We start from the raw sequence: 27,247 nt of genomic DNA, 5'->3' as shown, positions 1-27,247 counted from the left end.
ATACATGACTAATGGAAAAACCATAGCCTTGACTAGACGGACCTTTGTTGACAAAGTAATGTCTCTGCTTTTAAATACGCTATCCAGGTTGGTCATAACTTTCCTTCCAAGAATTAAGCATCTTTTAATTCCATGGCTGCAATCACCATCTGCAGTGATTTTGGAGCCCCCAAAAATAAAGTCTGACACCATTTCTGCTGTTTCCCCATCTATTTGCCATGAAGTGATGGGACTGGATGCCATGATCTTAGTTTTCTGAATGTTGAGCTTTAAGCCAACTTTTTCACTCGCCTCCTTCACTTTCATCAAGAGCTTTTTTAGTTTCTCTTCACTTTCTGTCATAAGGGTGGTGTCGTCTGCATATCTGAGGTTATTGACATTTCTCCCGGCAATGGCCAACTCTTCGCGACCCCATGGACTACAGCCCACCAGGCTCCTCCGTCCATGGGATTTTCCAGGAAAGAGTACTGGAGTGGGGTGCCATTGCCTTCTCTACTCATCAAGCTATACATTTATAATTTGTGGACCTTTACATATGAATATTATACAGTACTTCAATAAATGTATAAAGTTACTGTTTAGAGGACTTCAGATTAAACCCAGTAGACTGAATATATGCTTTAATTCTACTATCTCCTAACTCAAATTAAAGCAGGTGAATTATTTTACAGCATTAAATACAAGCTTCAGCATCAGTCCGTCCAATGAACACCCAGGACTGATCTCCTTTAGGATGGACTGGTTGGATCTCGTTTTGTCCAAGGGACTCTCAAGAATCTCCTCCAACACCACAGTTCAAAAGCATCAATTCTTCTGTGCTAGCTTTCTTTATAGTCCAACTCTCAAAGCCATATACGACTACTGGAAAAACCACAGCCTTGACTAGACAGACCTTTGTTGACAAAGTAATATCTCTGCTTCTTAATATGCTGTCTAGGTTGGTCATAACTTTCCTTCCAAAGAGCAAGTGTCTTTTAATTTCATGGCTACAATCACCATGTGCAGTGATGATTTTGGAGCCCAGAAAAATAAAGTCAGTCACTGTTTCCACTGTTTCCCCATGTATTTGCCATTAAGTGATGGGACTGGATGCCATGATCTTAGTTTTCTGAATGCTGAGCTTTAAGCCAACTTTTTTGCTCTCCTCTTTCACTTTCATCAAGAGGCTCTTTAGTCCTTCTTCACTTTCTGCCGTAAGGGTGGTGTCATCTGCATATCTGAGGATATTGATATTTCTCCCGGCAATCTTGATTCCAGCTTGTGCTTCTTCCAGCCCAGCGTTTCTCATGATGTACTCTGCATGTAAGTTAAATAAGCAGGGTGACAATATACAGCCTTGACGTACTCCTTTTTGTATTTGGAACCAGTCTGTTGTTCCATGTTCAGTTAGAACTGCATAGAGGTTTCTCAAGAGGCAGGTCAGGTGGTCTGGTATTCCCATCTCTTTCAGAATTCTCCACAGTTTGCTCAAATTCATGTCCATTGAGCCGGTGATGCTATCTAACCATCTCATCCTCTGCTGCCCTCTTCTCCTCCAGCCTTTAATCTTTTCCAGCATCAGGGTCTTTTCCAATAAGTCAGCTCTTCGCATCAGGTGGTCAAAGTTTTAGAGCTTTAGCATCAGTCCTTCCAACAAATATTCAGGGTTGGTTTTCTTTAGAATTGACTGATTTGATCTCCTTGCAGTCCAAGGGACTCTCAAGAGTCTTCACCACCACCACAGTTCGAAAACATCAATTTTTCAGTGGTTGAACTTCTTTGTGGTCCAACTCTCACATCCGTACATGACAAAAACCCTAGCTTTGACTAAATGAACCTCTGTCGGCAAAGTGATGTCTCTGCTTTTTAATATGCCATCTAGGTTTGTCATAGCTTTTCTTCCAAGAAGCAAGCATCTGTTAATTTCAAGGCTGCAGTCACTGTCAAGAGGGATTTTGGAGCTCAAGAAAATAAAATCTCTCACTGCTTCTAATGTTTTTCTCTTCTATTTGCCACCAAGTGATGGGACTAGAGGCCAAGATTTTAGTTTTTTGAATGCTGAGTTTTAAGCCAGCTTTTTCACTCTCCTATTTCACCCTCATCAAGCAGCTCTAGTTCCTCTTCACCTTCTGCCATTAGAGTGGTATCATCTGCATACAGGAGACTGTTATTTCACCTGGCAATCTTGATTCCAGCTTGTGATTCATCCAGCCCTGCATTTCAAATGATGTACTCTGCATATAAGTTAAATAAGCAGGGTGACAACATTCCTTGATGTACTCTTTTCCCAATTTTGTATCAGGCTCTTGTTCCATGTCCAGTCCTAACTGTTGCTTCTTGACCTGCACACAGGTTTTGCAGGAGGCAGGTAAGGTGGTCTGGTATTCCCGTCTCTTGAAGAATTATCCAGTTTGTTGTGATCCACACAAAGGCTCTAGTGTAGTCAATGAAGCAGAGATGTTTTTTCTGAAATTCTCTTGCTTTTTCTATGATCCAATGTATGCTGGCAATTTGATCTCTGGTTCCTCTGCCTTTTCTAAACTCAGGTGTATATCTGGAAGTTCTTGGTTTACACACTGTTGAAGTCTAGCTTGAAGGATTTTGAGCATTATCTTGCTAGCATGTGAAATGAATGCAATTGTGCGGTAGTCTGGACATTCTTTGGCTCTGTCCTTCTTTGGGACTGGAATGAAAACTGACCTTTTCTAGTCCTGTGGCCATTGCTGACTTTTCCAAATTTGCTGGCATATTGAGAGTAGCACTTTCACAGCATCATCTTTTAGGATTTGAAATAGCTCAGCTGGAATTCCATCAGTTCCACTAGCTTTGTTTATAGTGACGCTTCCTAAGACCCACTGGACTTCACACTCCAGGATGTCTGGCTCTAGGTGAATAACCACACCATCATGGTTATCCTGGTCATTAAGACCTTTTTTGTATACTTCTGTGTATTCTTGCCACCTGTTCTAATCTCTTCTGCTTCTGTTAGGTCCTTATCATTTCTGTCCTTTACCGTGCCCATCTTTGCATGAAATGTTTCCTTGATATCTCCAATTTTCTTGAAGTGATCTCTAGTCTTTCCTATTCTATTATTTCCCTCTACTTTGCACTGTTGAAAGCAAAAGGCCTTATCTCTCCTTGCTAGTCTCTAGAGTCCTGCATTCAGTTGAATGTATCTTTCCTTTTCTGCCTTGCTTTTCACTTCCCTTCTTTCCTCAGCTATTTGTAAAGCCTCCTCAGACAACCACTTTGCTTATGGTTACTGTTTCTTGTACAGTGTTACAAACCTCTGTCCATAATTCTTCAGGCACTCTACGAGATTTAATCCCTTGAATCTATTCATACCTCTACTGTATAATAGTATTATTATAGTATATAATAGTATACTATGTAGTATGTAATGGTAATTAGTCACCTGTACTGTATAAAGAATTTCTTTTTAATCTACCTAAATTAACTCTCTTTTATCACAGAGTCACACTATACTTTTTGATCTGCAACCTACTTTCAATCATTTAATAACATATAAGAGATACAGAGACTTGTACTTTTATGCCTGCTACTTTATATTGCATTAAGTGGCTGTACAATAATATGTTTATCCAGTTTCTTACTGATACTCATTTGGATTGCTTTGTTTTTTACTAATATTACAAGTAGTATTGTAATGAACATACATACATATATTTTTAATATATATTAATAGTTTGTGAGAGTCCATCCATGACATACACTGGATCAAAGGATATGAATATTTACTGTCAAGCTATCTTTAAAAATTGTTACACCACAGTATTTTCCTACCAACAGTGTAAGAGTTTCTGTTTCCTCATATTTAAACTTTGACAGTCAAGTTAGTGAAGAATATTCTGTTAATTTTTTTTAAGTTACATTGAACATCTCTTCATAGGTTTATTGGCCTGTTTATATTTCTTTTCCTTCAAACTGCCCATTCCTATCCTTTGGTCACTTTCCTATTGAATTTGGCCTTTTTCTTCTTACTGACCTATAAGAGGTTTCCTGAGTTAAAAGGGTTAGAAATTCATTCCTTTTTTTATACGTGATGGAATTTCTTCCCAGTCTATCATTTCTTATTTCTTCATTGTATCTTTCAAGATACAGAAATTCTACAATTAAAGTTCAAACAATCAAACACTATAAAGTCCACAAAGAAATTCTACAGAGTCAGTAACCTTCTCTTTGAATTTTTCAAGATTTTCTTTGTTGTCATGTTTAGAAAAGCTTTCACTCTATCCAAAAATGATTTAAAAGTTTATTTTCATTTTTTTTTTAAACGTTTGAATCTTTGATCCATTCGAAATGCACTGTATCATCAGGAACAGGATTACCATAGACTAAATGTATAGTTCTCCAAATTCACAGGTTGAAATTCTAACCCCAAATGTGACAGTATTAACAAATGGGGCCTTTGGGAAGTGATTATGTCTCCAGAGTAGAGCTTTTGTGAATGGCTTTAGTGCTCATACAAAAGAAACCTCAGAGAGCTTCTTCACACCTTCTTCGGTGATGAGGACACAGCAAGAAAATGGTCACTGATGAACCAGAAAGTGAGATCTCACTACACAGTGAACCTATTAGTGCCCTGATCTTGGACTTCCCATTCTCCAGAACTGTAAGAAATAAATCTGTGTTATTGATAAGCCACTCAGTCTGTGGCATCTTGTTTGAGCAGACAAAAAGAAGGTGCATGCCCCCTCTGTTGGAATTTCTCTTTAAATCAGGCAGTTTCTCCTACTCTTGCATTTTGCTTCCTTTCAAATATTCCTCTCCTTAAAATCTCTAAAAGTAATTGCTCTTATTTTAGAATGGATATGTTTTTATAAAAATGACACATGCTCATTAGTTTTAAAAAGTAACAGAAAAGTACTAAGAAGAAAAAATATCCCCATCACCGACAATCATTAATATTACACAAACATTTCCAAACATCTCACTAGGCATATGTTCAAAGTAAAAGAAAGATATACCAAAACCAAAAAAAGTTATAATTAAATGGAATACTAACTAAATGAATTAGTATTACTAGGCATATGTTCAAAGTAAAAGAAAGACATACCAAAGCCAAAAAAAGTTATAACTAAATGGAGTACTAATTAAATTAATACTATGATACTAATACTTTAAAAATAGCATTAATTCTTATTTTATTACATCAGAAGAAATAGAAGAAACACAATCACATGGCTACATATTAACTGACAAATGGGAATCTTGCAAGAGTTAGATTAGATATCAACAGTTAAAAAAATAAAAGGGCAAGAAAGAAAAGTGGATAGATGCTTTCCAAGACAAAAATTTTTACTTTAAGAGACTAAGAGAGGCAAGCCCAGGTGGAAATTGATCAATCTCATATACTTTGCAAAAGTAACTCTTTAAGATAATCCTACAAAAGTGAACACAAAGTGAAAGAGACAAGATCATGATGCACGCCATTTTATCTGAAAAAGACTACCTTATTTTTTAATCCAAAAATTAGGGCACTGTGTAAAAATACTCTAAGTTTTTATATAAGACAAAATATTTTCATGATTTTCATTTTTCCAAGTTATAGTCCAATAAAAACTTTTGTTTGCATTTGTTTAAATTTGAGTCAGCGGATTCTCTTCAGCTGGGTAAAACATGTGAGGTGAATTAAATGATCCAACTCTCTTTTCAGTCCCATACACTGTGCCCCTAAGAGTCTAAAGTAGGAACTGAAATAAGAGATCAAGTTAAAGGTCACTTAGACATGTTTTCTGTCCAAATGAAGCATAAATGGATGGCTAACATGAGAACATCCCTTCCTTCTTTCCCTCAAAAGAAATGAAATCAAATCTCCAAATATGCCAAGCTTATTATTTTTTAAGTCTTAGAACTGTCATCCACCAGTGTATTTCAAAACCATTTGCATTTTCAGATTAATATCTTCAGGTATTCTGTCCTCTTTGCAAAACAGTACTTGCTTTCAACTGACCTTAGCTCACAGATTTTTCTCTGTCAATCAAATCTAGGACTTGATGGACACACCCCAACCTCCCCTTACTAAGTCCACCCATGAATGGGTACAGATTTCAAACACCACTACAGCATTTTCCATGCACCAAGCCCTATACAATATTTTGTAACCATATTTTCTTCTCCTCTACATTCTTAATTAATAAGATCTGATATTTGGTGTCTGAAGAGTCTTATTTTCCTATTAATTTTAGATACCTTTACTATGTCCATAATATACCTTTCAGGAGATGCAGAAATCAGCAATGCAAAAAGCATTCTAGGTATCAGTGCCTCACAATTTTATAAAAGTTAAAATGTTTCCAATACTATTCTTAACGGAATTCAATGCATAGTTGATCTTTCAGACTAAAATCTATATGGAAATTAACTTCCAGCATGCAGAACTGTCCATTTATTTAACCTTAATGAACATTTACTTTTACTGGTTACACTGAGCCAGCCATAATCTACAGTCTCCTATAATATTAGACAAATCAACTTCAAGAACTCTATGCTTTATAATTATAGCTGAGCGTCATAAATGAGACAGTAGAAAAATAAAGTTATTAAATAAGAAGCCAATTCTCTTAAAATTTCACATGGTTCTTAAAATTCCTTATATAATAAATGTGAAACAGAAACTATACTACTGATTAACATTTTAAACATCTATCTGAAATGGACTAACGTAAGTACAAATGATACACCAAATAAAGGGAACAGAAACTGAAATTATCTAAGAGAAAATGACAAAAACAATAAAAAAGGAAAATAAGGATACATAGGCAATATAACACTAGAATTTCTAACCAAAGAGAAAACTATAAGGACATGCTATAGTTCGTAAAGAGAACTGTGAAATGGGTATTATGATGTCTAAAATCAGAATGTAGACTTGCCCAAATTAGCCAAATAAACTGGGTCAAGTTATTCATTTTCGTCTGGATCGCAATTTCTTCATCTTTAAGATGAAGGGGGATGGGGCTGGGGATGAGATGTTCTCTGATTCTTCTGGCTCTAAAATTCTACAGTTCTATGTTATCTCATATAAGAGGAAACTGAGAATTTCTCTATTTCATTAACAAAGGGCTGTGTGGTTGCTGCAATACTTTTTTCCCTGATTCAATTTTCCAGGCACTTCTCCAGCAGTAATTAGAAGACACTAGAATCAAAGTCAGTCAGTCAACCACCTTCAAATGACTAATATGCCTCAGACAGAATCCTCATTACAAAACGCTTCACATCTCTGTTATGCCATATATAACTCCACCAGCAATAAAAGATCACAACAAAAAAGAACATTACTAAAATAGTTATGAAAACTCAAAGAAATATAATTTTTAACTTCAAAAACAATAGAGAAACCAATGCTGTCCTTAAGCTTTATTGATCAGTCTCTAGTGAGATTTAACAAAGCAATCCTTCAAGCCAATAAAGACAGAATCCTAGGGATAAATGCAACAACTGCTGTCTGAAAAAAATACCAGAGCAGAACCATCTTTTCAAAGTAGTTTCTATCTAATTATCCCAGAAAGGAGCCTTGCTGATGTAGAGTTTTCTTTAACAGTCTAAAGACTTTAAGTAATACTAAGTCTAATAAGGCTGAAGTAATACTAATAAGACTAAAGTAATACTTTAATAGTCAAGTATTTCATACTTTGAACCATTTACATTTTAAGACAGGAGTATCAGAAATTCTGAGCTTTTTCTTCAAAAATATTTTTAATCCCATCTTTTTCATACCATTATAAATGATACTCCCACAAAATAAATGAATTCATTTTATAAATTTCATTTAATAAATGAAAAAACTTAGGAGCCCTAATTAATTGATCACTGAAAACAGCTTAAGGAAAGTTTTTTTTTTCTTACCTCTACACTAGGGCTAAGGCTGCTTGGCAGTGTTTCTGAAGTCACAGTAGTGCTTGGAAGGCTGGAAATTTCCCAAGTATTTACAGGCTGTATTGGTTCAGACTGCTTTGAATGATCTATACATTTTGGATTATCCAGTAAGGTCACTTCATAAAATTCTTGAATATCTAGAGGTGAGGGAAAGAAAAGAAAAATTCAAAAGTAATTTGCATTTTCTAATTAAACTATGCATTGCTAAAACAATATAACTCAAAAGCAAAACTTTTACTCAGATTAGTAAAATAAATCCAATCTTATAATGTACTTAAACAGTGAGTATTTTATTATATCACAGTCGTATCAGAACCTGCAGGGCACAGTGCAAAAGTCACAGGCTTTTTATACTTCATAGTCAGTGCTGAGTTCAAATCCCTACTTCATCACCCTACCATCACCTGTATAGGCAAGTTACTTAACCTCTGATAACCTGCCTCTTATCACTGTGAATTGTTACAAGGATTCATGTAATGCATGTAAAGTGCACAATGACACATACACAGCTCCTAAAGATAGTAGTTAGTATCATTATTTTGAATTCTGCAGAAATAAATCATTACTAATATTTTATAAATTTGTATCACCAATATCCAGGTTTGGAATATAAACCACTCAAGTGGTTTTAACTGCCCTAGTAACCAAAGTAAGACAAAAAATGAATAATACTTTAAAATAAAATCAAAGGATTAGGAAGTATTTTTAGACACCTTCACATTCAAATAGTTAAAAATAGTAAGTTAAAATATTTTGTTATTTTAGAAACAATCAGTTAAAAGTATGGCAAAACACTAAAACAAACGATAAATGTACTTATAGAAGCACAGAATAATTTGGAAGGTTAAGTTACTCTGTTATCAACTGGAATTACATGAATTTTAGTATATTAACATTGGTTATGCTGCTCGGAAACTCTGAATGGTAGTTATATAATGTTTAAGTACACCACTACTAGTTTTTTATTTATCTTCTGGTATAATTTTGAGTTGATATTTTTTAAAGGAGGGAAATTATTAAACAGCAAAAATGGGGTATTATCTTATACAGAACCAAATACAATAACTGTAAATTCGCTAAGTCATGTCCGACTCTTTTGCAACCCCATGATCTGTAGCTTTCCAGGCTCCTCTTGCCAGGGATTTCCCATGCAGGAATACTGGAGTGAGCTGCCATTTCCTTCTCCAGTAGATCTTCCAGACCCATGGATCAAACCTGCATCTCTTGCATTGGCAGGTGGATTCTTTACCACTGGGCCACCAGAGAAGTCCATAAATAACATTTAGAAAGGATAACTTTTATCTGTTTCTCAACATGATGAAAACGTTAGTATCTCCTTTAAAAAACATCAAAAGACAGCAGAGACAAAGTAACTCCCTTTATAGTTTTGATAACCAGTGGAACTGTAGAACTTTCCAGGTAAAAGGTTAATAAAAACCAAAGTCTGACAGTGAGAATAATATCAACCTATTTCACAAGATGTTAATATTACTGTGGAAAACTGTATGTAAAAGCATTTTATAAATCATGAATCACTAGGTCAACTGTTCACATAAGCATCATGGAAGACTCAAACCCCAAATTCAGAGAGTTAGCTAAAAAAGATTCTTATTAAACAAGAATTGCTTAACCTGAATCCATATCAAGTCTCTAGAACCAACTTCTAGTTCAGAGAAAATAAAAGGGACAGAGGAACATGTTAAGTGATACCAGAAAAGCAAAGAACAAAACTGATTCAGAGGAACACATTCTACAAGACACTGGCTTGGTATCTTTCAATGTCATGAAAGGGAAAATAAATTGTTTAAAAGTAAGGATTTTTCTGTATAAAGAAAATAAAAAAGACACAGCAACTAACTGCAATGTCAAAGCCTTAACTGGTGCGTATGTGTGTTCGAGGAAGGTTGGGAAGGGTGAACTATAAAAGACATTGCGATAATAAATAGAAAAACTTAAATACAGACTATTTTCCAGAATATATTAGAGAAAAACATTTTTTTTGTATAAGATATACATGTGTGCAAGAGTATGTACATACTTATGTAGCAGAACATGCATTTCTATATATGTAAGAGATATTTTATATATGTAGAAGATAAATACTTGTAGATCTACCTATCTAGACAAAGATCGCCAATCCCCTCCATAAAAACAAAACAAACAAAAAGCTCTTAGCTTTTTGTATTATGCCCCCTAAAAGCACTAAATAAGTGTTGAGCAATTGGTCAGTTACCAATCTCAAGATAAATAACCCAGGTAGATACATAAAAATTTTGTATTTTCCAATACTGTAAATGAAGTTCCAAATTTTAAATTTCTACGTGACCTTTCTATAATTAACAGAAATACTGATATACTGCCCTTTCATAAAATCTTTTAAAATTTTAGACCAGTTCTGCCCAAAATAACTTTCTGCAATGATAAATGTTCTATAGCTATACTACCCAATATGGTAGCCACTCACTACATACGGCTCTTGGGCATTTAAAATGTGACTAGTGTGACTGAGGAACTAAATTTATAATTTTATTTATTTGGGTTTAATTAAATACCTACACGTAGCTAGTGGCTACAGTATAGGACAACAGAAATCTAGACTAATTATATAACTCAGCGCTCTGTGTATGCTCACTCAGCTGTGTCCAACTCTTTGCAGCCCCATAGCCCGCCAGGCTCCTCTGCCCATGGAACTCTCCCAGCAAAAATACTGGAGTGGGCTGCCATTTCCTACTCCAGGGGATCTTCCCGATTCAGGGATCAAACCTGTGTCTCTTATGTCTCCTGCACTGGCAGGCAGATTCTTTACCACTGGCGCCACCTGGGAAGCCCATAATATAACTCAGAGTAAACGTTTAATGGTCAAGGAATAAAGAGTTTCCTAGATGAATTTTTCAAACGTTCACTTGCAACTTGCTTTTACGAACTGAAATGCCTCATTTCTAGGTCTTACATTAAGTTATCAAACAGTCCTAATTTGCTGAATCTGAGCTCCAATGAACTAGAGAACCAAATATCCACATTATTGGCTATAACACACTTAAGAAAATACAAGCTGAGTAAACATCCATCAGGATGGCTATTATCAACAAAACAGTCACTGTTGGTGGGAATATAAATAATGCAGTCACTATGGAAAACAGTGTATGTTTTCCACATACACTGTGGAATGTATATGGTGTTTTCTCAAAATATTAAAACACACAATCACCATTTGATCCAGCAATTCCATTTATAGGTATACCCAAAAGAACTGAAAGGACTCAAACAGATATTTACATACCCATGTTCACAGCAGCATTATTCACAATAACCAAAAGGTGAACATAACCTAAATGTTCATCAACAGATGAATGGTTAATAAATGAAATGCTGTATATAAAAACAATGTATTATTATTCACCCTTTAAAACAAATAAAATTCTGATTAAATCTACCACATAGATAAATGAATCTTTTTTTTTTTTTTCCCCAAGCTGGACAAAATATTTTTATTTAAAAACAAGGAATATTCCATCTTATTCCACATCTTAAACATATACTGATGTTTCCCAAATGTAAATGAGTCTTGAAGAGATATGATGCTAAGTAGACTAAGTCAAACACAAAAGGACAAATATTGTATAATTCCACTTCAATGAGGTACCCAGAATAGTCAAATACATAGAGATAGAAAGAAAAGTTATTCCCACAGACTGGGATAAGAAGAGAATGTGGAGTTACTGTTTAATAGGTAAAGAAATTCAATTTGGGGACTTCTCTGGTGGTCGAGTGGTTCAGAATTTACTTGCCAATGCAGGGACACCGATGCAGGATTCCACATGCCTCAAGACAACTCTGCCTATGCACCACAACTACTGAGTCAGCACTCCAAGGCCTGAGATCCACAACTAATGAGCTCGTGTGCTGCAACTATTGAGGCCTGTGTACCTTAAAGCCCGTGCTCTGCAACAAGAGAAGCCACTGCAATAAGAAGCCTGTGCACCACAACAAAAAGTAGCCCCTGCTCACTGCAACTACAGGAAGCCCAAGCAAAGCGATGAAGATCCAGGACAGCCATAAATAAATAAATAATTTTAAAAAATAAATCAATTCAATTTGAGACAGTGAAAACATTCCAAACAATGGATAGTGGCGATAGCAACAGAACAATGTGAAATTACTCAGTGTCACTGAACTGCACACTTAAAAATGGTAAATTTTATGTGGTATATATATAATACTTCATCACAATAAAAAATAAGTTGAATGAGATTCTAGGGGAATTTAAATGAATAAAGTACATGGGATATAATATGTGAGCCTTAGAAGGAAATGGCAACCCACTACAGTATTCTTGCCTGGAGAATCCCAGGGACGGTGGAGCCTGGTAGGCTGCCATCTGTGGGGTCGCAGAGTTGGACACAACTGAAGCGACTTAGCAGCAGCAGCAGCAGCAGAAGTATCACTACAAACAAACTGGAGGTGATGCAATTCCAGTTGAGCTATTTCAAATCCTAAAAGATGCTGCTGTGAAAGTGCTGCACTCAATATGCCAGCAAATTTGGAAAACTCAGTAGTGGCCACAGGACTGGAAAAGGTCAGTTTTCATTCCAATCCCTAAGAAAGGCAATGCCAAAGAATGCTCAAACTACCACACAATTGCACTCATCTCATACGCTAGCAAAGTAATGCTTCAAAATTCTCCAAGCCAGGCTTAAGCAATACATGAACTGTGAAACTGCAGATGTTCAAGCTGGTTTTAGAAAAGGCAGAGGAACCAGAGATCAAACTGCTAACATCTGCTGGATCATCAAAAAAGCAAGAGACTTCCAAAAAAAACATCTATTTCTGCTTTATTGACTATGTCAAAGCCTTTGACTGTGTGGATCACAATAAACTGTGGAAAATTCTCAAAGAGATGGGAATACCAGACCACCTAACCTGCCTCTTGAGAAACCTGTATGCAGGTGAGGAAGCAGCAGTTAGAATTGGACATGGAACAACAGACTGGTTCCAAACAGGAAAAGGAGTATAGACTGTATATTGTCACCCTGCTTATTTAACTTATATGCAGAGTACATCCTGAGAAAGGCTGGGCTGGATGAAGCATAAGCTGGAATCAAGATTGCCAGGAGAAATATCAATAACCTCAGATATCCAGATGACACCATCCTTATGGCAGAAAGCGAAGAACTGAAGAGCCTCTTGATGAAAGTGAAAGAGGAGAGCAAAAAAGTTGGCTTAAAGCTCAACATTCAGAAAACAAAGATCATGGCATCCAGTCCCATCACTTCATGGCAAATACATGGGGAAACAGTAGCTGACTTTATTTTGGGGGGCTCCAAAATCACTGCAGATGGTGACTGCAGCCTTGAAATTAAAAGACACTTACTTCTTGGAAGGAAAGTTATGACCAACCTAGACAGCATATTAAAAAGCAGAGACATTACTTTGTCAACAAAGGTCTGTCTAGTCAAGGCTACGGTTTTTCCAGTAGTCCTGCATGGATTTGAGAGTTGGACTATAAAGAAAGCTGAGTGCCGAAGAACTGATGTTTTTGAACTGTGGTGTTGGAGAAAACTCTTGAGAGTCCCTTGGGACTGCAGGGAGATCCAACCAGTCCATCCTAAAGGAAATCAGTCCTGGGTGTTCACTGGAAGGACTGATGTTGAAGCTGAAACTCCAGTATTATGGCCACCTGATGCGAAGAGCTGACCCCTTTGAAAAGACCCTAATATTGGGAAGGATTGAGGGAAGGAGGAGAAGGGGACAACAGAGGATGAGATGGTTGGAGGGCATCACCAACTCGATGGACATGAGTTTGGGTAAACTCCGGGAGTTGGTGATGGACAGGGAGGCCTGGTGTGCTGTGGTTCATGTGTTGTAAAGAGTTGGACACGACTGAGTGACTGAACTGAACTGATAACATCTATTCTAACTATTTAGTTCTTTGCTTCTTTCTAGGGTGAGGAGAACTAATATTGTCAGATAAGACCCAATTTAAAAAGAGATTAGTTACCATACTTGGCTAACTAAAACCATAAGCAAAAGTACTGAAATATTTGTTAATATATGAAAGTGAAAGTAAAGTTGCTCAGCCATGTCCGACTCTTTGTGACCCCGTGGACTGTAGCCCACCAGGCTCCTCTGTCCATGGGATTCTCCAGGCACAAATACTGGAGTGGGTTGCCATTTCCTTCTCTAGGGGATCTTCCCAACCAAGGGATCAAACCCGGGTCTCCCGCATTAAGACGCTTTATCCTCTGAGCCACCAGGGAAGCCCTAATATATGTATAGTATGGTGATATTTTTGAAATGATAGGTTGTCACAGTTATTATCACTTTCCTAAAAAAAATATAAATATATATATACACACACACACACACACACAAACATTACATCTTAATTCTTGACTCATTCCATCTTGACTAACATTCCACAGTTTATTCACTTTATTTCATTTGTCTACAACACTTCTTCATCATCAGGGTATTCCCAAGACAACAGAAGTGAGCAAGTAATAATACTTCTTCAGAAACTAGTTCTCAATTACAATTCCTTCAGTAGTATCTGAGAAGCTTTTTCAAAGGTGACCTAAACAAAAAAGGCACCCTCTGCAAAAACTGCACACACAAATTGAGCTTTTCTTAGGAGTCCCAAGTATTAGTATTTTATATTTCCCATGCAGTCTCTGTTTTTCATAGTGAATCTACATTGTATACATCAGAAGAGAATTATCATCACTGTTTGTAACCATAAAGATTCAGAAAAAAAAGAATTAGATCATCATCATGACAAGTAAATACTTCTACAAAGTAACATTCTAGGATTCAAAATATGTCCTACTTTTTCCTTTAGAGTTTTCTAAACTAGAGAGTATAACATGGAATAAACCATAAGGTATGTAGTCTAAAGTAAAACAAGTTACTATACAAATATAAAACAAAAACAAACAAGGTAAATTCTAGTATAATCCCAATCTCTATTTCCTAAAAGTCTATTCAACACGCCAATGTCTGAAAATCCAAGTTATTCTTAAAACATCAACTTCATGAAAATAAAAAATTAATGAGTTTATTCTGAACACTTAACACATTCAGCCAATCAATAGTAATAGTGTATATACTCTTGAAGTAAAACAAGAGAATTAAAAGATGAACAATAATGTCTCTGGGAGATTGAGTAATTGAGGAAAAAATTATACACCTAAATCTTTCCTATTTAAAGCACCTAAAAAGGTAGATTTCTATAAAAATTTGATAACTGTATTTTAAATCATAGTAAATCATTTACTACTAAAGTGTAAAGAAAATGGGAGAATGTGGTGGTAGTTAAAATGACTGCCATTAAATAGACAAGAGTGATCCCATACTCATCTGAAAATACACATAGCTCACTCAGATATATACCAGACATATAATTAAAATGCTTGATGCATTTTATCACCCTTGAAAAAAATTATTTCCTTTGAAAATAACGATGCACTAAAGTAGGAAGAAGAGAAAACACAAAAATACAAAAATATTAAAACTTGAATTAGAGGAAAACTACCCTTTAGTTGACCCACAGTTGAAAACACTGACTCTGTTGATCCTACAGATCAGCCTTACCACAATCTATTACTCCTTTTCCATTTGCAGTTTGCATGTGCTTTCATTGTTTTGGACCAAACCAGTTCCCCAGCTCCTGAACAAAGCTCTAAATTATAAGATCACAAAACTATACCACATACAACAGAAAAATTCTCAAATATTAAACTTAAATACAAGCAATTAGTCAAACAGAACTGAGATGAATCACTTCTATCTGTTACAAAACTTTATTTGGAAATCTCTAAGATACATATATTTCAGAGGTCTTCAAATCTAAGTAAAAGTTTATTATTTTCTTGTTAAAAGTTAAAGTTTGCAAACACTAGAGAAGGGAAGTACAGAAGTTCAGAAATATCCTCAAAGGAACTTGAGGAAAAGTTTTCTTTTAGTTACAATTTGTTGTTGTTTAGTTGCCAAGTCGTGTGGACTCTTTTTGACCCCACAGACTGCACCATGTTAGGCTCCTCTGTCGTCCACTATCTCCCAGAGATTGCTCAAATTCATGTCCTTTGAGTCAATGATGCCATATTACCATCTCGTACTCTGCTGCCCTTCCCCTTTTGCCGTCAATCTTTCAATATAATATAGGTAACATCTCTAATCTATGAGTGATATTCTAGTTAATGGAAAAAAATATTAAGAAAAATACCTTAACAGATGTGACTTCTCTGGTGGTCCATTGGCTAAGACTCCCAGCTCCCAATGCAGGGGTGCATGCATGCATGCTCAGTTGTATCCAACTCTTTGCAACCCTATGGATTGTAGCCCACCAGGCTCCTCTATCCATGGAATTTTTCAGGTAAGAATACTGGAGTGGGTTGTCAATGCAGGGGGCTAGGTTCAATCCCTGGTCAAGGAACTAAACATCACAAGCTGCAACATGGCATGGAATTTGCATGCCACAACTGAAAGATCCCACATGCCATAACTAAAGATAGCTCCTGCCACAATGAATATTGGAGATCCCACACGCAACACCTAACACCTGGAGCAGCCAAATAAATAAGTATTTTTTAAAAATAAACCTTAACAAATACTTTGGCAAAGAAGACAGACACACAGATGGCAAACAGGCATATGAAAAGATATCCCACCATATATCATCAGGGATATGCACATTAAAACAAGGTATCACTGTACATCTATTAGAAAGGCCAAAATACAGAACACTGACAACAACTACTGCTGGCAAAAATGAAACAACAGGAATTCTCATTCACTACGAGTAGGGATACAAAATGATAAAGCCACTTTGGAAAGCTGTTTGGTGGTCTCTTAAAAACTAAACACTCTTACCACATAATCCAGCAATCATGTTCCTCAATATTTACCCAAATGAGATGAAAACTTATGTCCACAGGAAAACCTGCACATAGATGTTTATAGCAACTTTATTCATGACTGCCAAAAACTGGAAGCAACCCAAACATCCTTTGATAGGTGAATGAATAAACTGCAGTACATCCAGACGACAGAATATCATTCAACACTTAAAAAATTAAAAACAACAACAAAAAACACCCATGTATGTGGAGGAACCTTAAATGCATACTACTAAGTGAAAGAAGCCAATATGAAAAGGCTGTGTGATTCCAACTATATACCATTCTGGAAAACACAGAACAATACAGAGAGTAAAAAGACCAGTGATTGCCAGGGGTTGGAGATGAGAGAGGTGAATAGGCAGAGTACAGAGGATTTTTAGGACAGTAAAACTATTCTGTATAGTGTCGTGAATATATGTAAGTATCTATCTATAATGGTAGACACAGGTCATCACACATTTGTCCAAACCTACAGAATGTACAAACCCAAGAGTGAATACTAAGATCAAACTATGGACTCTGGGTGATAATAATGCGCTCATGCAGGTTCATCAACTGTGACAAATACACCATTCTCATGGGAAATGCCAAATATGAGAGAGTCTATGCATGTAAGAGGGCAGGTACCTTCTTCTCAATTTTGCTATGAATCTAAAATTGCTCTAAAAAAATAAAGTCTTTAAAAACTTAAAATAGATATGAGCTATCAAGTCATGAAAAGACATGGAGAAACCTTATCTCTGATAAGCAAAATGCATATTGCTACGTGAAAGAAATCAATACGAAAAGGCCACACACTTGAGATTTTAACTATATAACATTCTGGAAAAGGCATAACTACACAGACAATAAAAAGATAACTGGTTCCCAGGGATTCAGAAGGAGGGAGAAAGAGAAGAACAGGTGGAGCAAGAGACAGCAGAAAGATCAGCGGTTGCCAGGGGTTTGGTGAGAGGGATAGAGGGACCAATATGTGGAACACAGATTTAAAGGGGAGTGAAACTATCCTGTATGATACTGTAACAGTGAACACATTTGTCAAAGCAACAAATGTGTATGTCAAGTTTATCAATGTATTGACACAAAGAGCGAATCTTAACGTAAACTATGGACTTTAGTTAATTTAATACTGGCTTATCAACTGCAACAAATATACCACACTAATAAAAATGTCAATAATATGAGAAATGGGAGTGTGCAGTGGTAAGGATATGGAAACTGTGCTTTCCACTGAATTTTTCTATAAACCTAAAAATGCTGGGGAAAAAAATCCTAAAAAAAAAAAAAAAAAGCTGAAAAAGTCTAATAATTTTTTAAATGTTTAAGGGAGCATAATAAATAACAAATTTATATTAAAAACAAGCAATCTCATACTTCATTTCAAAATAATTTACAAATGTATTAAAATTTTAAATGTTGAAAAAAGGAGCCATGACAGAATTTGAATATAGTAAATATTTTTATAATCTTAGGGACAAGAAAGTCTAAGCATAATACCAAGGGTAATTTTTTAAAAATTAGCTTAAAAACAAATGACAATGCATTAAAAACAAATGCAACTTGCAAAGGCAGGTAGCACTGATATCGCGAATGGACATTTTATACCTCTAAGAAAAAAAATGGAAAAAAAGACTGGTGAGGGGCACATGACATGAACAAATAAATCACAGAAATTAACAACGATATAAGAAAATTCTTACATCGTTGGTTATTTATTCAAAATAATACAAAATAAAACATCAAAATGACTACAGATGTCTTCTACATATCAGAATAGAAAATACTAAAAAGATAATACTTTGATGTGCTTAAGGGATAGTAAATTTGTCATTCTTCCACATATCTAAAAAATTAAATTAATGTAACATTTTTGACAGTAATTAAACAAAAAAAATCACATCAAAAGCCTTTTTAAATTGCATATCCCCTTTACCAAGCAGTTCAATTCTAGGAACTCATCCAAAGAATATAATCAAGGATACAGGACAAAGAACATATACAAAAGCAATGTTGTCTATAATTCAGAAAAATTATATATCTAAATGCTCCTGGGAAATTATTAGTAAAACTACAAAAAAATCTATACAGTGCAACAGTCTTTAAACAGCACAACCCATTGATATGAAAGGCACATAAAGATAAATTTTGTGGGGTAAAAACAGTTAAAAGGTACAGCACAGAGAAGTCACACTGTATACACTTAAGCAAATTCAACCACAGCACCTCTTTCCACCAAAAATAGGGAAATTCTTCCTATTAATCTGGTAAGCAAATTGTCAGCAAATAAAAACTGAGAGAGAAGACTGTTCCCTCAGGTAGTATGCATTATCATAGCATCTCTCTATATTTCACTGTGCTGAATGTGATTCTAGAATTATGCGCTTTGCAAGGAGAGCCAACCAGTCCATCCTAAAGATCAGTCCTGGGTATTCACTGGAAAGACTGATGTTGAAGCTGAAACTCCAATACTTTGGCCACCTTATGCGAAGAGCTGACTCATTGGAAAAGACCCTAATGTTGGGAAGGACTGAGGGCAGGAGGAGAAGGGGACGACAGAGGATGAGATGGTTGGATGGCATCATCGATTCGATGAACACGGGTTTGGGTAACCTCCGGGAGGTGGTGATGGACAGGGAGGCCTGGCGTGCTGCGGTTCATGGGGTCGCAAAGAGTCAGACACGACTGAGTGACTGAACTGAACTGACCTGAATACTAAAGGTCATTTAAACACAAGTCAACTACTTCATCTGCTGCCCAACTGAAGAAATGATTTCTCTCCACTAGAAAGAAAAGCAGCAGAACTGTAGCTAATGAGACACAATTTCTGAAGAATTTTTAAGGATAATTTTAATCTGATGATATTTTTCATTTTATATAACAATTTTAAGTATCAATTCCCACTGAATTGGAGAATCAATTATACCATGTTTTATTTGGAGCTTCCCAGGTGGCTCAAGTGGTAAAGAATCTGCCTGCCAATGCAGGAGACCAGGGTTCAATTCCTGGGTTGAGAAGATCCCTGGAAGAGGAAATGGCAACCCACTCCAGTATTCTTGCCTGGAGAATTTCACCAAAACCACAGGTGACAAAAGAAAGAATACTGGAATTTCCATGGACAGAGGAGCCTGGTGGGCCACAGTCCATGGCGGTCACAAAAAGTTACACGCAACTGAGCACCATGTTCTACACACAAAATTTGTATACAGGACTTTGTTTTGCAAAATGAAAATGTGTATATATACACAAGAATAACATTCTAGAAGGATCTTTACCCTATGGAAGAAGTAGGTTATCTCTGTTGTAAGAATTTTCTTGCTTATTTTATATAAAGTACATGTATCCGACAGTAAATGTTTATAAATTCCACTCTGGAGGGTTAGAGAAAAGACAACTAGACAGCTAATGTACAATGAAATACAATCTAATCATTTCAGAGAGAAAAATTTTACCAGTTAATTGATTAAAAGCAAGTACATGTTTTTGTAAACTAAAATACACAATATTCAAACCTACTCAGGCACAGATTACTCTGCTTTTGACTAAACCAACATACATTTAAAAAAATCATTTTGATTCCCAAAGAAGTACATAAAATTTTAAACTATGTATTATAATTTGTGTTTCACACACTAGAAAGAGAAAAAAGGTCAAGCCAGTATCCAAAATAAATTATTCCAACACTTTAAATATGATATGACTAACAGTCATAGTATATTCCTTAAAACAAGGTATGTATCAAAAGGAACCAGAACTTCTCAAAGAAACGGCTAAGGCTGGGGCAGGTTATGCACAAGATGAACCTAGAACATCTTGTTATGCCAAAAACTACGAAATTGTGCTTTAAAAAAATGAGGGAATGCCATAAAGACATTCTAACCAAGCTAGAGAAGCCTTATACTAGGTAAATCTGAGACAATCTGAACACCAAAATCATTATGGATGATAATAAATGATCAACCAATGAAAGAAATATGATAGCTAGATAGGTAGGTAGATAAATGGGAGAGGAGTGTTTTTAATTACAGTAAAATGCCAAGTGTTAACTAGATACTGTAGAAAAGTGCTGCTGTATTTAAAAAAAAAACCACACTACTACAATCTTTCAGCTGTCATTTTCAACACAGTAAAAACTGATTCAGGCAAGCATCATCAGTGGATGCTAAGTCTAGATGGAAATGTCTCTAAAGAGCAGGGGGACTACAACGTGTTAAACCGTCTCCCCCATATACTGCTTATAAACTGCAAAGGGGAAAAAAGTAACTACAGACTAGAGCAATCAGACAATACCTAGGTGATTAAAATTAACATTAAATGAAGGGCAGAAGACATCATGTACCTCTGGATGTACAGAAACATAAATACATAACCTGAGTTTATTCACAAGTAAATATTAGCAAACTTACAACAGGTAACTTTATATAAAAAAATAAGAGCAGGGGGAACTCTCTTCAAATACATTAATGTCATAAAAGACACAAGCTGTGGAAATGTGCACAGATTAAAGAAGACTAAAGGGGAACCAGAGATCAAATTGCCAACATCTGCTGATCTTAGAAAATGCAAGAGAATTCCAGAAAATCATCTACTTCTGTTACACTAAAGCCTTTGACTGTGTGGATCACACAGACTGGGGAAAATTCTTCAAGAAATGGGAATACCAGACCACCTTACCTGTCTCCTGAGAAACCTGTATGCAGGTCAAGAAGCAACAGTTAGAACCGAACATGGAACAACTGACTGATTCAAAATTGGGAAAGTGAAAGTGAAGTCACTCAGTCATGTCCTACTCTTTGTGACCACATGGACTATAGCCTACCAGGCTCCTCCATCCATGGGATTTTCCAGGCAAGAGTACTGGAGTGGGTTGCCATTTCCTTCTTCAGGGGATCTTCCCGACTCAGGGATCAAACCCAGGTCTCCTGCATTGCAGGCAGATGCTTTACCATCTGAGCCACCAGGGAAGCCCCCAAATTAGGAAAGGAGTATGTCAAGGCTGTATATTGTGACCCTGCTTATTTAACTTTTATGCAGAGTACATCATGAGAAATGCCTGGCTGGATGAAGCACAAGCTGGAATCAAGACTGCTGGGAGAAATATCAATAAACTCAAGATATGCAGATGACACCACCCTTATGGCAGAAAGCAAAGAACTAAAGGACCTCTGGATAAAGGTGAAAGAGGAGACTGAAAAAGCTGGTTTAAAACTCAAACATTCAAAAAACTAAGATCATGGCATCTGGTCCCATCACTTCATGGCAAACAGATGGGGAAACAGTGGAAACAGTGAGAGACTTTATTTTGGGGGGGCTCCAAAATCACTGCAGATGGTGACTGCAGCCATGAAATTAAAAAACACTTGCTCCTTGGAAGAAAAGCTATGACCAACCTAGGCAGCATATTAAAAAGCAGAGACATTACTTTGCCAACAAAGGTCCATCCAGTCAAAGCTATAGTTTTTTCCAGTATTCACATATGGATGCGAGAGTTGGACCAGAAAGAAGGCTGAGCATCGAAGAATTGATACTTTTGAACTGTGGTGTTGGAGAAGACTCTTGAGAGGCCCTTGGACTTCAGAGAGACCAAACCAGTCAATCTTAAAAGAAATCAACCCTGAATATTCATTAGAAGGACAGACGCTGAAGCTGAAGCTCCAGTACTCTAGCCAACTGATGTGAAGAACTGGATCATCAAAAAAGACCCTGATGCTGGGAAGGGCTGAAGGCAGGAGAAGGGGACAACAGAGGACAAGATGGTTGGTGGCATCACTGACTGAATGGACAGTGAGTTTCAGCAAGCTCTGGGAGATGGTGAAGAACAGGGGACAGGAAGGACAGGGAAGCCTGGCGTGCTGCAGTCCATGGGGTCACAACGAGTCGGACACGACTCAGCAACTGAACAGCAACAACAGAGAAACTTGACAACTAAATGCAATACCTGGATAGTATATCAGAAAAATTATTGAAAAGGAAATTTTGAATAGGAAAAAAACTGTCCCTACATAGATAAAATAACCAGGGCTAGAAGAAATATTTAAAGATGCTTTTACAGCTCTGTGATTGCAAGGTTCTAAAGAGAATTCAACCAGCTTCTGCTTTTTCAAAGTATTGCCTCAAAGCAAGCGTAACAAATAAGTAACAACCCAATTCAATCAAAACCATCAACCAGAAAGTTAATAAAATTTTCCTCCAATTCCATAAGTTGTAGCCAATAGTCTGATCCATATTCTGTTATAATTGTTTTCCTTCCTCAAAGTTAACAATACACTAACATATTATATCACTGAGACCAATAATAAGCAAAAAATCTAAGGAACTCTGACATTTTACAATTATAGCTGGAAATCTGTAAACTTTGATTACTGAATACACTTTTCAAAATATGTAAATTCCATCATTATAAACATTCTCCCTTAAAGTAAAAACTTAAAGACAATGTTTTAAAAACATTGCCCCTACAAAGCAACATCTATGTTAAACATACCTGTTGTCAATGTTCTTTGTCACATAATTGTATTAAACTTATGAAAAAGACCACCCTAATGGTTGAAGGTGAAGAGAGACTCTGGATCAGATTAGCTGAGTCCAGTTTCTGGCTCCACAGTTGACTATCTGAGAATTCTTGGGCAAGCTACATAACCACCCATCTCCTCTTTTTCCTAATCTATAAAATGGTATAATCACCTCATAGGTGAATATACACCTCACAGAATGATGACGACTAAACGAGATATTTTTATCAGCACATAGAAAGTGTTTAATAAATATTAGCCATTATTACTTTTTACATTCTTAAAAAGTAATCACATTATCACATCCATTAGGATGGCTACTATCCAAAAACCTGAAAAATATCAAGTGTTGACAAAGTAGGGAGAAACTGGAACCCTTGTGAGCTGTTACTTGGATTATAAAAAGGTGCAATTTCTATGAAAAACATTATGGTGGTTCCTTGGAAAAATTAAAAATTTTCTATCATATGATCCTACAATGCCACTTTCACATGTACACTCAAAAGAACTGAAAGTAGATTCTCAAAGAGATGCTTGCATACTCACACAGTCACACTGTCCACAACGGTCAAGAGGTAAAACAATGCAAACACCTATCCAGGGATCAATGGATAAGCAAAAATCTGACACACACACATTTATACACACACACACATTTACACACACACAATGCCACCCCCCACCACTCACTGTTATTCAGCCTTAATAAGGAAGGAAATCCTATCACATGCTACAACATGAATGAACTTTGAAAACATTATGCTAAGTAAAATAAACCTGTCACAAAAAGACAAATACTTTATGATTTCCCTATATGAGGTATTTACAGTAGCCAAAATCAGAGACAGAAAGTAGAATGGTGGTTACCAAGGGCGGGAGAGGAAGAAAAGGGGAGCTGCTGCTTAATACATATTGAGTTTTAGTTTTGCAAGATGAAGTTCTGAATTGTTTCACAGCAATATGAATATACTTAACATGCTAACCAACACATTTAAAAATGGTTAAGGTGATAGATTTTAGGTTTTTTTTTTTTACAATTAAAATAAAAAAGGAGTCACACTTGAAACTCAGTATCTCCAAATTTAAATGTCCTTCACTATGTTTACAAGGGCAAGTGAAAGTTAATAAAGTAGCAGTAAAGAAATTTGAAGCTAAAAATCTCAGAAATGGACAGTTTCATTGCATAATCCATCTTCATTTTGAAATATGTGCAGAATTTAAATAAAATAGTGCTTTAAAATAAGATTGCTATTTATCACAGACAAAATATACAAATCATGTGACACAACTTACTAAAGTCTCCAAAGCCAGTCTGATCTTGAGCCCAGGTTTTTCTCCTGTGCACAAGGAAGGTAGATGAGTTCTCTGGTCCCATAAGTAAACCCAGAGGTCTAGGCTGGTACAAAATCTTTGAGGACTACCGATATCCTCTCTGATCCCAGACAAACCTGAGAATAAGAGATGACCGCAAACCACTATGGACCTGAACAGCTGACTGTCATCAAACCGTATCCAATACATTTTACTCACAAAATTTTCAACTAGAAGTACAAAAAATGAGACTACAAAATCAAATATATTAAGTTTTCAACTTGCTCTCACCTAAACTAGGGATTAACATCAGGTGGACTTTTTATTTCCCATTTATACAAAAATAATCACCAGATGTTTGGGGAATAAATGTTTTTTAAATACATAGTTCACAGACTTTTTAAAAACTATAATTTAAATACTCACCTCTAAAGAAACAACTTAGCTAAAACTCAGAAGTTAATAAAATCTTCTACTTTCAATAATTTTTAAATCTACAAACCATCCTTCAAGGATACTACTACCAAGCCTCAAAGCAAGAACAATGATTACCATATTTCACTGAATTGAGGTTACTGATACTGACACTATCAACTATAAAATGCACCATTATTTCACATGCCACTAAGAATGTAAAACCAATGCCAATATATATCCATTATAAAATTCATCCCAGGTTCAGAGATGTTAGTTTTTTAAAATTGGTATCTTAGAACAGATATAGTGCAGTATGTGCATGCTTATTCCTCTGAATAACAACAAAGTGGTGGTGGTTTAGTTGCTAAGTTGTGTCCAACTCTTGCGACCCCATGGCCTAGTCTACCAGGGTCCTCTCTTCATGGGATTTCTCAGGCAAGAATACTGGAGTAGGTTGCCATCTCTTTCTCCAGGGAATCTTCCCAACCCAGGGACTGAACCCATGTCTCCTGCATTGCAGGTGAATTCTTTACTGTTGAGCCACCAAGGAAGCCCTTCAAGGTGCCAGAAACCTAACCTTAATAATATATCAACTACGGGGTGGGGGGTGGCAGGGGGATAACATAACAACTTAGGTCCTTGCACAGAGTTGTTTTAAATGCATGAAAACAGTGGATACAAACTACCAATTCAAGAATCACTCAATAAATGTTGTAGACTCCAAATCCAAGTAGTAACTAAGTAATTCACTATAGCCTAAGGAAGTGACTCCCAAACTCTTAAAGCCAAAAACCTAAGCCCCATATGATTTTCAACAATTAATGGTCAAAAAAAAAAAAGAAACAATTAATGGTCAAGACCCTAGGTCTCCTTTAATTCAATAATTCACAAGTATCACCTCAGAAGATGAAGTACTACCTACTAAAGGAAAAAACAGTTAACACAGAATTTTTCAGTACATACTATAAACACAATGGACTCTAGTTTAACTTAGGGTAATTTACAAGTTTAAAAAACTATCACAGTGTTTCAAAAACAGTGGTACAGATGCAAAGGGAAGAAAATCTTATTGGCCTAAAAATTTTCAAAAATTAATTAATCCAACTTAAGCATGTACCAACAACTGCATTTATTAATTTAGTAATGTCAACAATTCAATTACAGTATAAAAACACAAAAAACCCTCTACTAAATTTACTTGTTTCAAAATTCCTAAAATGTATTACTTTCCTTACACCAAAATCTGATACTATATTCTATACGACCTTAAATATAAGTAAACCTAAACAGCAAAGCTTAAATTCACTACCAATAAAATCACACAGGACAAAGATTTACAACTATAAGTTACAATTAGAAAACTAACTCTATCAGAATTCAATTATGCATAAGAATAAACACATTCAAAATAGGTGAAGCAGAATAGATTTTTTTTAAAAATCCCCATCAACATTGCAAATCTACTTCCCATCTCAATCTAAGTGTTGGTTCTGGTTGACTACTTCACTAATCATTTAATTTTCTTAAGTCATGGACTCCACACAGAGGACTCCATCTATCTATGAATTACATGTAAAATAAGACATACAAGTCATACTACTTTTTCCTAAACAGTGAGCCTATTAAATAAAATATTCCTAGGTTTGATGGTGATTTAGAAAATAACTAGAAATGATTTTCCCTTCCTCTGTTGTTTTTTCAGAGGAATCCAATTTGATCCATTTGGACCTTAAACCTCAGAACTTAGAAATTCAAATGGAATAAATGTCCATCTGTTTAAACAAAATAAGCAAAATATGGGTCATTTTTAAACATGAGTGACAGACATATAAAACTGTTCTCTCTGTTGTGGTATGTTTTCGAAAGTTTATAATAATGCTAAATTATATTTAAGTGTACTGAGTGATCTTTTTTAACGTTTTCTTTAATTCTAAAACTAATTTAGTAGAGTATCAATTTACCAATAAGCTATTTGATAGAATACATTAACTTGAAAGTAGGATAGGATAGGCTACATTAACCTCAAATCACATCAGAAGTTACTCCATCAATACATAGATATAAGGCTGTAACTACTGAGGGAAAAAATATAATGCAATGAAATGTCTTATTTTAATATGTTATATAGTCAATGATTAATAAAAATGCATTTTATTCTTAGAATTGAAAGGGACAATTTTTCCAGTTCAGTGGTTTGTACACTTTTCAAGGTACCTAGAGAAAAGGGCCAGAACA

General features: G+C 35.8%; 1 protein-coding gene across 7 annotated transcripts in view; it reads right to left on the bottom strand.

The window, feature by feature from the left end:
* DLG1 (discs large MAGUK scaffold protein 1) overlaps positions 1-27,247 on the bottom strand; it is a 258,661-nt gene that overhangs the window by 228,441 nt on the left and 2,973 nt on the right. For all 7 annotated transcript variants that reach the window (XM_061166872.1, XM_061166871.1, XM_061166873.1 and 4 more), the window contains exon 4: positions 7,849-8,015. In XM_061166872.1, the coding sequence (XP_061022855.1) occupies positions 7,849-8,015 (167 nt within the window). The remainder of the gene's footprint in view (positions 1-7,848; positions 8,016-27,247) is intronic.

This window comes from Dama dama, chromosome 19, assembly GCF_033118175.1.
Source record: "Dama dama isolate Ldn47 chromosome 19, ASM3311817v1, whole genome shotgun sequence".
Taxonomy (NCBI): domain Eukaryota; kingdom Metazoa; phylum Chordata; class Mammalia; order Artiodactyla; family Cervidae; genus Dama; species Dama dama.
Note: the sequence above shows the minus strand (reverse complement) of the source record. Positions and strands in the feature narration are given on the sequence as shown.